Source organism: Colletotrichum tamarilloi (assembly GCF_030869305.1).
Source record: "Colletotrichum tamarilloi strain Tom-12 chromosome Unknown Scaffold_211.1, whole genome shotgun sequence".
In the NCBI taxonomy this organism is placed as follows: domain Eukaryota; kingdom Fungi; phylum Ascomycota; class Sordariomycetes; order Glomerellales; family Glomerellaceae; genus Colletotrichum; species Colletotrichum tamarilloi.
Genome location: NW_026849594.1, coordinates 28522 through 41128, shown reverse-complemented (window position 1 = coordinate 41128; position 12607 = coordinate 28522). Strand labels below are relative to the sequence as shown.

Genomic DNA, 12607 nt, shown 5'->3' with positions numbered 1-12607 from the left:
TCCTCGAGAGCCTGACGAAGCTGATCTTCGGTATATTGAGGCATTATATATAGAAGAAGACATGTGCAAAAGATGAGCCCATTTGGACGCGAATTGAAAATGTTGTGATAAAAGGAGGTTGGGGGTGGGCATTGGGTTGTGGTGGATTTTCGCGTTTTTGTGGGTGCCAGAAACAGGGGGTGCCAGGAAGTGGGTATGTTGACTTACTACAACCATCATTTGTGGCTGAAGGACTACGTCTTGATGAGTTGGCGACTGACTTGGTTTGTGTAACAGAGCATTTGACAACGACGAGGTTTTGCACGTGGATGACTCGGTTGATCCCGTCCGTGACTTGGGTTAGTTCATGCAACTCTGGCACTTCTCTCATACTGAGGAAGCTGACTGGGCCGTTTCTAGAAACCATTCAGAACGAGCTTTGCAAGAAGGACCTCGGTATGTACTTTTCTCTCAAAATTTGGCTCAGACGGCTTACACCCATCTTAGACATTCTTGCCAAGACCATTGTTGCCGAAGAGTTGATCGTCAAGAAGGCAGGAGGCAAGTACAAGATGCTGCCCCTCTTCACAGAGACAACGACAAAGATCCAAGCTGTAAGTCCAAACTTTCCAGGCTCAAATCTCCAACCGTTTCGACCACGCAACATAAGGTACTTACACACGTAAACCAGATGCTGGAGAAGAACACCCCAGTCCGCGACGGAAGCTGGACCCCCGCCGAAATCGCCCTCATCAACGAAAAGATGTCGCTCATCACCACCAAGCCCGTCATCTACCTCGTCAACCTGACAATGAAGGACTACCTCCGCCAAAAGAGCAAGTACCTCCCGTCCATCGCCAAGTGGGTCACCGAGCACGGCGGCGTCCCGCGCGACATCATCCCCTTCTCCGTCGAGTTCGAGGAGAAGCTGCACAGCTTGAAAGACGACCCGGCCGCGCGGGAGGAGTTCCTCAAGGAGAGCAAGGTCAAGTCCAAGTTGGATAAGATTGTGACGGAAGGGTTCACGAAGCTTGGATTGCAGTATTACTTCACTGGTACGTGTACTCTTTTTGCTGGCTCTGGGTGACCATACTAAACTTTCTATCAGCGGGTGAGAAGGAAATCAGATGTTGGACGATTCCGAGAAATTGCCTTGCTCCGCAAGCTGCCGGCGCCATCCACAGCGACTTTGAGAGGGGCTTCATCAAGGCTGAAGTCGTTGCCTACCAAGACTTCCACGACCTCTGCGAGGGCGGCAAGTCCATGGGTCCCATCAAGGCTGCTGGCAAGTACCGCCAGGAAGGAAAGTCATATGTGAGTTATACCTGGTTTACTTCCCAAAAGGCTGGCACACACTGACGCTCTTTTCTTTGCTTGTAGGTTGTTCAAGATGGTGATATTATTCATTTCCAATTCAGTAAGTTGACAACTGGTCAAAGTACGGTTAGTGATGATCTGAAGAGTGCTGACTACGTGTCTTTTTAGACGTTGGAAACAAGAAATAGAGTTTCTTCATTGAAGTTCGTGGGCAATAGAGGTTTAGGTAAACAAGTTCGGCTACTAGTTGGTTATTCTCTCAGCTTAAAATGTTTCTATAGACTCTGGAGAGACCATTGCAACTGTCCATTCGATGTCCCTGTATCTCTTAGGTTATCATAATCCTGAGATTGACCTGTCTATGTGAAGTACTCTCGCGCGCCAGTTTAACCATGCCGCCTTAGCGGTCTATGACCTTTGCTCCCTCTCATATGATACGAGGTTGGTCCCTTCCTAGCATTCTAGGCACTGGTGAAAGCAGAATCCGAGCTATGGACAAGGTTGTGTTCACAAAATGAGATACGTATGTTGAACGAAACATCACGGCGTCGTGGCAAGGTGAGTCACATTGATCAGAAAGAGAATCCTTGTATTGTTACCATCGACCTTCCAGATCTACAATGACCTGTCGGTCTGAGCATAGAAGCGATCGAGGTGCATTTTCCGAATTCAAGCGTCTTCTCCTTAGAACTTGAGACCGGCCTCGGCCTTCTGGAGACCGAACTATGGGATCATTAGCTAGTGAACACAAAAAGTGCGACGCATTTGTTTGACACGTACCTTCTTGAGGCGAATGGCGTTGATGGTGATGAAGCCAGACTGTCACATGTCGTTAGTATACAAGTTTCTTCGATCGATTCTGAGGATGGCCTTCTTACGGTCTCGGAGGGGTCGAAGGTGGTGAGAGAGTCCATGGAAGCATCCTCCTCGGAGTAGAGCTTCTCGTCGGACTTGCGACCCAGGCAGTAAGCGTTGCCCTTGTACAGGCGGAGGCGGACCTCGCCGTTGACCTAGAAAGATCACTGTCAGCTACCACACAATCACCTGAAGAGGATTGATTTCTCCGTACACGCTGCTGGGAGTGGTCCAGGGACGCTGTCGACGCGGTTAGCTTTCGGATGTTCTCATCAATTGTGGGTAATCTTGGACCTACGCTGCAAGAACTCGCGCTCAGGGCTGAAGTAGGAGCCGTTGTACAGGCACTCCGACCATTGCTTGGACAGCAAGTCGCGGTAGGCGCGAACTTTACCATCCAGGACGAGACCCTCGAGGGAAATGTGAGCCAGACGAAGGATAGTCATGGCGGGGGAGTCGTAGCAGCCACGGCTCTTCAGGCCGATCATGCTGATGTCCAAGTCAGTTTGAGTTTCATCATCAAGGAGAGCAGTTTTCTGTACCGGTTCTCGACGATATCCTACGTCTAGTGTTAGTTCACACATTCTTCAAGCAGCGTGGTAAAGTTTGAGGAGTGAAAAAACTCACAATGCGGCCGACGGCGTGCTCCTTGCCAATAGCGTTGAGCAGGGCGAAGAGCTCGACATCGTCGGTGGCAGTCTGCTGAGGAGTGACAACCTTGACGGGAAAACCCTTGTCAAAGTGAATGGTGATGTCGAGGGGGGTATCGGGAGCCTTCAAGGGGGAGACAGTCTTGGTCCACATGTCCTCGGGAGGGGTGACATCGGGGTCCTCGAGCATGCCAGCCTCGTACGAGCAGTGGGCTTTTCATGTCAGCAGAAGTACTTTTTTCTTCCGAGATGGGGTGAAATACCGAAGTTGTCATCCTATGTCTAGTCAGCACATGGCCGTAAGTTCTGGGAGTTGGTGAAGGAAGGGGGATTTCTTACCATAGAGTAGGGCTTAGCCTTGGTGCTGGTGACGGGGATGCCTGAACAATGTTTTAGTAAACAATCAACAAGATAAGCAAAGCTAGCTTACCCTTCTCGGCCGCGTAGTCAAGGAGGTCGTTGCGTCCCTGTAGCGCAAAGACGTCAGCGGCGATACTCGCGTTACAATGCGAGTTTAGCTAGAATAGCGGCACCAAAGACTTACCTGGAAGCGGTTGAAGAAGGTAGGGTCTGGGCAAGTTCGTTAGTCGGGAAAAGGTCACTACATAGACATTGCTTTACGTACCACGCCACGGTGCAATGACCTTGATCTCGGGGTTGATTGTGTAGAAAGCAAGCTCTGTTTCCCGTTAGTATTGAAGGGTCAATTGTCGATGAACAGGCCAGCAGTCTTACCGAAACGAACTTGGTCGTTACTGTTCAACAATGTCAGCAGTCAGGCTCACGCGAGACACATGCTTCCAAAAGCGTTCGATCACTTACCCCTTGCCGGTCTGCGAGCAGAGTTAGCCAAGAGTTAAAAGGAGTTGGATTTGTCCATTACTTACGCAGCCGTGGGAAACGAATTGGCAGCTTGCGATATCATGTCAGTTCAATCCTCCCAAATGGGATGTCCAGTTCAGCTCACCCAGTGGCGGCGGCAGCCTTCATCTGACCCCGGGCAATGATGGGGCGGGCCAGACTGGTACCTGCGGAGGAGATGAGCATTTGAATGTCTTCGGTCGCTGAATAAGCTTACCGAGAAGGTACTGGTCCTCGTAGATGGCGTTCTACAATGTGCAGGTGGTCGTGAGCCAATCGGCATAGTTGAAGCTGTACATCCGGTTTTACTTACGCACTGAACAGCCTTCCAGCAGATCCTGACATGATGTTAGCCGTGTAGCATTCACATGGATTCCATGATTACTCACTCCTCAACGAACTCGCGCTTGAGATCGTCAATGATCATCTAGGGGGGCTTGTTAGTGACGGTCTTCAGGATGCGTGGTGGCAGCTTGTAAATATAATGTTCACATACCTTCTCAGCACCGATCTGAAGAGCTGTTTGGTTGACAGCATTAGCTCACTGGATCGAATGGTTCCATGCCTAGATATATCGATGGGAGCGGGGGTTTGCAACGAACCCTTCTGCTCAACAGCAGCCCAGTCTAGTATTCGGTTAGCTTTGGCGTAGAAATACAGAGCACATGGCTACTCACCCTCTTCCTGTCCAACATTGGCGAGGTAGCAGCTGTTTCCATGTTAGACTGGCAGTCATCCAAACTGACGCCTGCCATTACAGACGGCCGAGAAGCACATACACAACGGAGTATCTGAATACCAAGTTAGCTTTGACTTGCCAAACGTCCGTCTTAGGTCAATGACTTACCCCTGCTCCAAGAGCCAGGCCAGAATAGTGCTGGTATCAAGACCACCTGAGTAGCTATAAAGTATTGATTAGCATCAATATCCATTATTGTTTCTTCCTCCATGCCGCTGTATCTCTAAGAACAGCTTCGCAGTAATATTCCAGCCATCATGTGGCTGAAGATCATTGTGGCTCAATGAGGCACGTGATAGCCAAAAACCTTGTCCGGCAGAACTTCGCTCCACAAAACTTTTGGGACCGACTTTCGCAGGGCCAGGCGCGCGGCCCTTGAAATTGGAGGAAGGAGGGGCAGAACACTTACGCCAAGCAGACCTTTCCCTTCTCGCCGGCCATTTTGTCAATGATGTTGTAGGGGGTTTGGGGGGAATCAATTGAGGTTTTGCGGAACAGAGGAAGTTTGCGTCGAAGCAATTGACCGGATGAAGAGCTGGAAAGATTGTTGTTGGTACTTCTGAGAAAAAAAAGTAAAAGAGGTGAGTGACGGCATGGGCCAATTAATTCTGTGTGAGTCAATGGGAGGTGGGATGGGCAGCGCTGTTTGGCGGGGGGAGAATTAGCGGCGCTAAGTTTTTCCTGGGTATCTTATCTGTGGAGTCACAGGTTCCCGGTCCCCGTCCCGATGTCGGGTCACGCTTCCAGCTGTGACCACACTCCAGTTGTCAACGCCCTTTAGGTCTGGTCAGCATGTGGAGCCCCGGAATGAGATCCACTCGTCGGCACAGGATAAACCCATCGGGCATTTCGAGATACCAGGGCAGGCCTGCGTGCAGCTCATCTGCTCCGACTTCTTGACGTGTGGGAGCGTGGGGCGGTGAGCGATGCGGCCGCACTAGCAGCTGATTGTTGAGAGCACACTTTGGGCCTCGTCGGTCACGCCGTTCCTGAGTGTCTGCCCTGCTCAATTTGACTGCCGCAATGCCATCCGTGGCTCAAGCATAAGTTCTGGCCCTGCCGTGAAAGAATGGCTTGCAACATTATCAATGGTCTGCTTTTGAACAGGTAGAATGTGGTCAGCATTGTTACGACCCCCCCGCGATTATCTTCATTGTTGAGAGCCGGCGACAGTGGCGATGCCTGGGATCTGGAAGAAGACGAAGACGTGATCAGGCAGACTTAGAGTCGCCTGCCGCTGCCGCTATAGCTCGGAATCGTGGCAACGCTGAGAACATTCGGGGTCGGACCTAGAAGTGAAGTTGCACGGCACTTGTGTGGGAGTTCGATGGCACCCGGATCGTAGCTGCTCAGTCCCCAGCAGTATAGTCGGGGTTGCCCATGCCACTATCTTCTTTCTACCACTTCGAGACAATGACTCCGACGAGTCCCTGAGAGCAGCTTTCCAAGTGAGCTGGCTGAAAGCACTAATGCCACATATGTCACTCACAAGCAATGTTCTTGAGATCAGACCACAGGAGGAGCTCTAATGGCGAGAATGGGCATAACAAGAACAGCTGCTAGGCTATGAGTGAACAAACCGGATTGAGTTGTTTGTAGTAACATAGAAGTCAATCAGAGCTAATAGTCCCATGGATGATTTCAAGTTGGTCACGCCGAAGCACATTCGTCAGTTAGAGACCTGTCATCGGCCGTACTTTTGTTGAAGCCCAACTAAGGAAGGTTGGCAAGAACCATGAGATATAGCAGTCCGCTCATTTGGATAGAGTGAGACTCGAAAGGTTGAATCATCATCCAACATGTGTGGATAACTTCATAGTATTGCCGGTACATTCGCAAGTAATTCACTTACTACGTAAAATTATGAGGCATTCTTGAACTTTGGAACCTCCAGCATGGACTGAAGACAATGGATCTTGTAGTTTCAATAGTTCTTCGAGACCTGGAGCTTGACACCGGCCTCTACAGTTCGTCGAATAGTAAATTACGACAGGATCCGATAAATCGTATAGGTTTCTATCCAGATACGGTAGGGTTAACCAACCAGACTTCAAAAATGACTCACCTGAATCACTGAGTCAGTTCCAATGCCCCTAGAGGTTCAAATCATCGACCACTATTCAATCCGTATATGATTCCCATCTCCCAATGGGTAGTCTTCCGAAGTGCATTCCAGAGTCCCTGGCATGAACGTCTAGCAGTCACGCAGCTTTGAACGACTATTCATACTCCCATCTTTCAACATGTCGAACAACATTATCTACTTCCCAAAATTTCCTGGTTTCCTTGCTCACTTGAAGTCATCTAATACTCGTAACCGCCTACTGGCTTCTTGCATTACCACATAGCACAACCTTGGTACAACTTACCTAGCTGCAAGTCAAAGACTCTCAGACTTGTAGGTGCGTACCAGGTTCGTGTTCGCCCTCGAGGCACATAGTTCGGATACCTTCAGATGTAGAGTAACTAGAGTTGGGCATACCAGTTACCTTTTTCATCCGTTCACATTAACCGGACCCTTGACGGTTGCTTATCAGATCTACTTCCCCTCCTCACCTAAATAGTCACTTACACAAAAAACACATTCCAACGGTGTATAGATTCGGAAAGAAAATAAAATCTTGAAATACCGGAGATGTATATTGAAATGTGTTCTCGATCACAGCAAGATGGTGTGTTCAATATAGGGAAATACATTGATTTCATACCGCAAAACCCTTCGATGGGACAATTAAATGTACCAGCCTTCTGACGTTTGCCTTTCTCAGATATGATGTACTCAGATTGATGTCATTCAAAGGCCACGGAGATCAACCCGATCAATCATATCGATAGACCAAATCAAAGTCCTCATAAGTGGAAAACACCAACATTTCGAATTAATAATCTCCGTAACCCCCCCCCCCCCCATGACTCTTGACACCTCCTGAACAAACATCACAATTCCGCCCCGCCCCCGCAACCTCCAGTCCACCCAAAATGGCGATTCCAGCAGCCGATCTACACCCCTCCGCCAAAGGCAGATCTTTTCTCTTTTCCTCAGCGGTTGCACTTTACTCGTGACCCGGAAGGGCGTCACGGATGGGCAGTACACAGTACCCAAAGTCCACGCTGGTCAATGCGGTGACCAGCTCCAGAGGGACATTGATGGCCGTACTTGCGCACATCACCCCTCCTCACTCGTGCTTCACGCCCCGCGGCGGGCTTGCCTGATACTCTCTTGCTCGCTCGGAACCCATTCACTCTGCCGATACCACCAGGATGAGGGCTGGCACTCACTCCGAGATCCAGATATACCTGCGCCCACCGGTCTGGCGCTGAGTGCGGGCGCGCGTCGGCGGCACAGCACGAAGAGAAAAGGGCATGATTCCCCCCTGTGACTTCACCATGCCATCATCGAACCCTCCCTACTTTGACACCAAATTTAGTGACAAGTTCATCTCATGAAGGCGAATGAAAGAAAAAACGCGCTCAATGGTTGATAGTGATTGTGAACCGCATAATGCGAAGTTAAAGTCTATATTCGTCCACGGCCACCCGGGCGTCTTGCCCCATTGCACAACATTTTGCGTGTGCAAAAGTTCCGCGATGCCTTGCAATTACATAGATATCAAGGTGGTCCACGACTCAGGCCGTGCTTCAGCCACTCACCACAGAGCGACAAGAAGATGTAACGAGAGGGCCGTACCCGCCTGCCGTGAAGTACTCCGGCAGCTAGGACGACTATGCACTCAAGCTGTGCGCCCCTGGCTGCTGATCAGCATTGTCAGGCAGCGGCATGGGGCAGCGCCTCCTGTGATCTGAAGCGTAGGCCCTCGAAGCTTTCCAATCGCATGAAAAGTCTAGGATATTGCAGTGCCTTCCTTGACTTCAAGTTCTGCTTAAAGGTAGTCCGCGATTTTCAGCCCAACCACCAGAGCCTAAATTGTGGATCTCTGAGCCTGTGGAAGTTGGAGCCCAACCGGTGGATGAATGCGAGTAGGTAGAGCCTGCGCATTGTAATATCAAATTGAACATTCAAATGACATGGCGTCTAACTTCAAGTCGATCTTCAGACTACGATCCTTCAAGGCCTCGAAGCAGCAGATGAAACTTGAGTATCTTTGTTGCAGATATCGAGCCAGATTATGGATGCTACGTCCAGGCCCGTATCAGGAACCCGTTGGTCAGGAAACCCCAATGCTGATCTAAAGATCCTAGCAAGGTGCATTTTCCGGGGTGAGAAACAAGATGGCCCAGCCCGCCCTGACTATAATGACTTCATAGTGGACATTGCAGCCTCGGAATTTGTGGAAACTCACTTGTCTGCAGTGTTGTTCCAAAAGGTGCCGGGGCAAACGGTCCTACGGCTGAAGAGTTCTGCAACCCGCCGCAAATGGGTTCGGAGAGACTGCCGCAAAGGATGGTCTCGCGACGTCAGGATATACGTTGCCGCGGCTCAAGGAGGCAAGCGCCCGACTGGCTCGTCAACGTTGTGATTAAACGTCCGCACTATTGTCGTGTTGCCATCCAAACGGTCGACTCAGGAGATGGTTCAAGGCCGTTTATTTCGAGACGCCGGTGGCCAATGGCGATGGAGTGATGATGTGACGTGCCACGTGCCCGATTGCAGCATTGTGCAGTCCGTCCTGCGGTCGCTATTCTGCCACAGGCGTGGGGGCAAAAGGCATGACGTCAAAGGGGTGTTTCGCATCACTTTGGAGGTTTAGAGCGAGGCACATGAACGCAGCTGTATTGTCTCTTCGTAATTTCAACGCGCGTTTACAACGTCCAACCTGCAGAGTTAGCAACAAGTAGGCTGCGCCAAGGGGTAGGCCTGTCCATTCGTCATGACGATCATCTCGGGACGGCGTTGGGCGCGCCGGGATGGTGAGCCCCATCTCGCTCTGATGATCGTGAATGCAGCATGTTCCACCAGCGACAGTCTCAAGGAGCAGGGCGGACCATGTAGCCGATTTGGGTTGTCTGAGTTTGACTTTGTAAGTCGCGTCAAGCGAGCTGAATAACAGGCGCGTCGTTGTTATCATCATCTCTCGAGCCTTGAAAACTCGGTATTAGGTTTGCATTAGAAACCCCCGTGGCCGCAATGTTGATCCCTTAGAACGCTCACTCTTCTATGATGTTTGCGCGTAGCTGTTGACTAAGCCAAAGCTGATGAGAAGCCACGTCCGACGACGAGGATTCGCCGAGACTTGTTGCTATCGATTTCAAGTTGTTGGGCCCATTGAATCCAATGCTGGCTTACCCGTCGCGAGATGTATCGCAGTGTGAACTGACCTCTGTTTGCCATACTCCCGAGGTATGTTTGGCTGAGAAAGCACAGCAGTTCGACTGGGATGGGACGAGATGTGGCTGGTACTGCAGAAAAGGGCTAGAAATCTAATTCGGCCAAAGCCGCGCCAAACGTGGAGAGGTAAAATGTATGAATGACGACAGAATATGGCTCGTGCAGAGAAGTGGTCTGGACCAGTCCATTCGGCGCTCTGGCTTCAGGCCTTCTTGTTCTCGCCGTTTGCGGGTTTGTGATGCCACAAGCGCAATGAAGATATCTTTGGCTAGAGCGTCGAGTTTAGAATTAGTGAGATAACCTAACAAGTCTGTCAGGCTAGCTGAGGAGAAGCACGAGCTTTCCAGTGTCAAGTACGAGAGCTGAACGAGGTGTTGATGATGCCATACTCCCATCTGCCCTGCCTATGGTTGACCAATGAGCGCCAACATCGTCAGGGAAGCAGTTGAGCCTCAGTCTGAACATAGCAGACAGCTTATCACGATTCGTTGATAGCGAGCCATGTTGTGATATCACTGCTCGCACATGAGGCAGGCAGGTACCGGTAGGTATCTTCATTATCCTCATAGAAATGGGGCGGTACACACCGAGCTCGCGACTGAGACTCCCGCGTCGCGTGGATGACGGACGGGAGGCCGGGTGGTGTATCTGACTAGCCGATTTCCCGCATATCAATGAGAAATGGGTTGCCATAATCCCTAGGTACCTAGTTAGAGGAGGTAGGCTCAGTGACTGCGTAAGGAAAAGCGTCGTCAGTGAAATGACAGTGGCGTGTGTGGCTTGCGCATCGTCGCCCATCATCATCTCGGAGGCATATGGTTAGTCGCGGGGTGACTCGGTGTGTGGATCCAGCGTGATATATGATTGGCTCAATCGGTAAACAGAACGGGCAATGCAAGCGGTACGGTGCGACAGTGACCCAGTGATGCGGGAAGATGCGAAGCGGAGACGAGACCAAGTAGCCTCAAATGGAGAATTGGCTGGAATCTAAGACAGGCTGGCGGTGTATCAGCGAGCAAATTCGACTACATGAATGGTGGAGGAGAAAGAGAGAGAAAAGTAGCGGCGGACCCCTGCAAAAGACATTGATGGTTGACGATGGTGACGATAATTTGGGAGTGAGCTTTTGGTGTTGCAGGTCAGACTGAGCGAGTGAGTAAGTAAGGTACTCTCCATGCTGAACGTTGGAGGGAGTACCCCCGGAGAGGAATGAATCATGGGCCCTGACTGGCCATGCCTTAATCTGGCCGGTGGCCTCAGGCAAAATGGCCGAATCCATATTTACCCCCCAATGATGCATCAGGGCGTCTGGTTCCAAAGATGCTATCCCTGCCAGAAGCGGGTATGACGATGAGGCAGACGTCATAATGGGGGCCCCACGCCATCCAAGCGAGTGGAACAGGCTCCGATCCTGGATGGGCACCATGGGACGGGTTGGATCACAGCCATGGGTTCAAGGTTGACCACGCCAACCGGGCCCTGCTTCTGGAGTCCTGGCACCTGGTTCTTCTGCGCCTGGGACTGGCAAGCCTGGCGTGTCGTGCGTGTCTGGCTGCAACCGGGTGCCCAAATCATGGAATTGGGAAACGTGGCGGCGGGAGGGCAGACGGGAAAATGTGAGTTTTGCATCTTGGATTCGCGCCCTCGTCTGACCCCAGCCCTTGTTCGGCCGGGGGCCATGGTGTACGATTGACCCAGATAGAGATGGGGGCAGCAGTGAGCTGTCGGATGTTTGTAGATGGTATTGCCAACTTCGAGAGTTCCCGAATGATGGATACCGGCTGATTGCCGTGATTGTGTCCGTATGTGTCTGAGTGACTGTCAATTCTGCCAGTAAATACACAGTGCCATGTCATGCATCATCCCAACTTAACGTCGCAAGTGGCCGACTCTAGCGTGTCCAGCGCCCCTGAACTCTGGTTCCTTGGCGCCGACGTAGCGTCGTTCGTGGTCGAGACACAGTTGGAGTCTGTTTGTCGAACTGTGTGTCTCTGTGTGCCGATTCTTGTCTTCAGTGCTGTGTCATCACTCGCCTGAACCTCGCCATCATAGAGAACATGGCTCAGCGTAGCAAATGTGCAGACTGTCCTGTATATAGTGAATCCCGCGGACAATCGACGAAAGAATCGGAGGGAGGCTTCTTGATGCCCCTTGCTGGGCACTTGCCATTCCCCTGTCCCATCTGAATCGCAATCTTGGATCTGGCGCTCCGTACATGGCGAATGGGTCCGGGGTTGGGATGGTGAGAGGGACGTTTTGAAACGAGTCGATTGGTTTGACTGCAAACATCATGAGAGTTGAGCTGAGAAGCTTAGATAAGATGTCTCCTCCTCCCAGTCGACGGGAGGCGGGCAGGAAGCAAGGAAGATGATGGATGGAACACCTCTGGAATGATTAGAAATCCCCAGGTACCTCCAGTGTACATGAGGTATCTGCGAAATCGACGCCGGCAGCGCGGAGAGCGCGTTGAGGAAAGTGTCTTTCATGATGCTGGCCGGAAAGGGAGAGAAGCCAAAGTAGCTCCTTCCCCCGTATGAGGCGCTCTGCCTGGCCTTCGTCGAGCATGGCAGGAATCCAGGACGTATCGAGGCGCCTTCTCCAAGCCATGCACGGTTACCTCAAGGCGCGTACGGAGTATAGGTACCTTACGGTCTCAGGTACCTCCAGGTAAGGTACATCTACACTGGCCAAGTACCAGGAAGCACCCCGCCTTGGCTCCTGCTGCTTTTTTTTCTTCTTTTCTTTGACGAGCAAAACACCACACAAACCATCTCGCTGAGGAGAGAATATCTGGGAAGGAAGCAAATGACTACCTTGCTTAGATACTTGTTTCATTGCGCTTTCCCAACCATATATCCATCACATCTGTCTATCTGTGTATTCTGTGCATTTAATCATCGTCCAGACCAAAGGTAAACT

The 12607-nt window shown here is 51.1% G+C and overlaps 5 protein-coding genes across 5 annotated transcripts; 1 reads left to right on the top strand and 4 right to left on the bottom strand.

Moving 5' to 3' along the window:
• Positions 1-99: 99 nt before the first annotated feature.
• Positions 100-1484, top strand: CTAM01_16303 (GTP-binding protein YchF; the record flags this gene model as incomplete). Its single annotated transcript, XM_060532296.1, has 8 exons — positions 100-104; positions 277-338; positions 400-435; positions 487-593; positions 671-1034; positions 1088-1293; positions 1360-1396; positions 1465-1484. The coding sequence occupies 8 exons, from the start codon at positions 100-102 to the stop codon at positions 1482-1484; spliced, it is 837 nt and encodes a 278-aa protein (XP_060373140.1).
• A 496-nt stretch (positions 1485-1980) lies between these two features.
• CTAM01_16302 (argininosuccinate synthase) lies at positions 1981-4842 on the bottom strand (the record flags this gene model as incomplete). The annotated part of the gene is made up of 25 exons (XM_060532295.1): positions 1981-2019; positions 2077-2115; positions 2175-2306; positions 2366-2391; positions 2450-2640; positions 2694-2710; positions 2779-3014; positions 3065-3077; positions 3141-3181; positions 3232-3268; positions 3346-3371; positions 3427-3480; positions 3537-3556; positions 3624-3634; positions 3689-3713; positions 3769-3829; positions 3880-3910; positions 3976-4000; positions 4052-4089; positions 4159-4181; positions 4265-4288; positions 4340-4371; positions 4442-4453; positions 4510-4563; positions 4811-4842. 25 exons carry the CDS (start codon positions 4840-4842, stop codon positions 1981-1983), a joined length of 1239 nt encoding a protein of 412 aa, XP_060373139.1.
• A 4196-nt stretch (positions 4843-9038) lies between these two features.
• On the bottom strand, positions 9039-9431 carry CTAM01_16301 (uncharacterized protein; the record flags this gene model as incomplete). The annotated part of the gene is made up of 1 exon (XM_060532294.1): positions 9039-9431. The coding sequence occupies one exon, from the start codon at positions 9429-9431 to the stop codon at positions 9039-9041; it is 393 nt and encodes a 130-aa protein (XP_060373138.1).
• A 349-nt stretch (positions 9432-9780) lies between these two features.
• On the bottom strand, positions 9781-10492 carry CTAM01_16300 (uncharacterized protein; the record flags this gene model as incomplete). Its single annotated transcript, XM_060532293.1, has 2 exons — positions 9781-9956; positions 10078-10492. 2 exons carry the CDS (start codon positions 10490-10492, stop codon positions 9781-9783), a joined length of 591 nt encoding a protein of 196 aa, XP_060373137.1.
• A 558-nt stretch (positions 10493-11050) lies between these two features.
• CTAM01_16299 (uncharacterized protein) lies at positions 11051-11368 on the bottom strand (the record flags this gene model as incomplete). Its single annotated transcript, XM_060532292.1, has 1 exon — positions 11051-11368. The coding sequence occupies one exon, from the start codon at positions 11366-11368 to the stop codon at positions 11051-11053; it is 318 nt and encodes a 105-aa protein (XP_060373136.1).
• Between the last annotated feature and the right edge of the window lie 1239 nt (positions 11369-12607).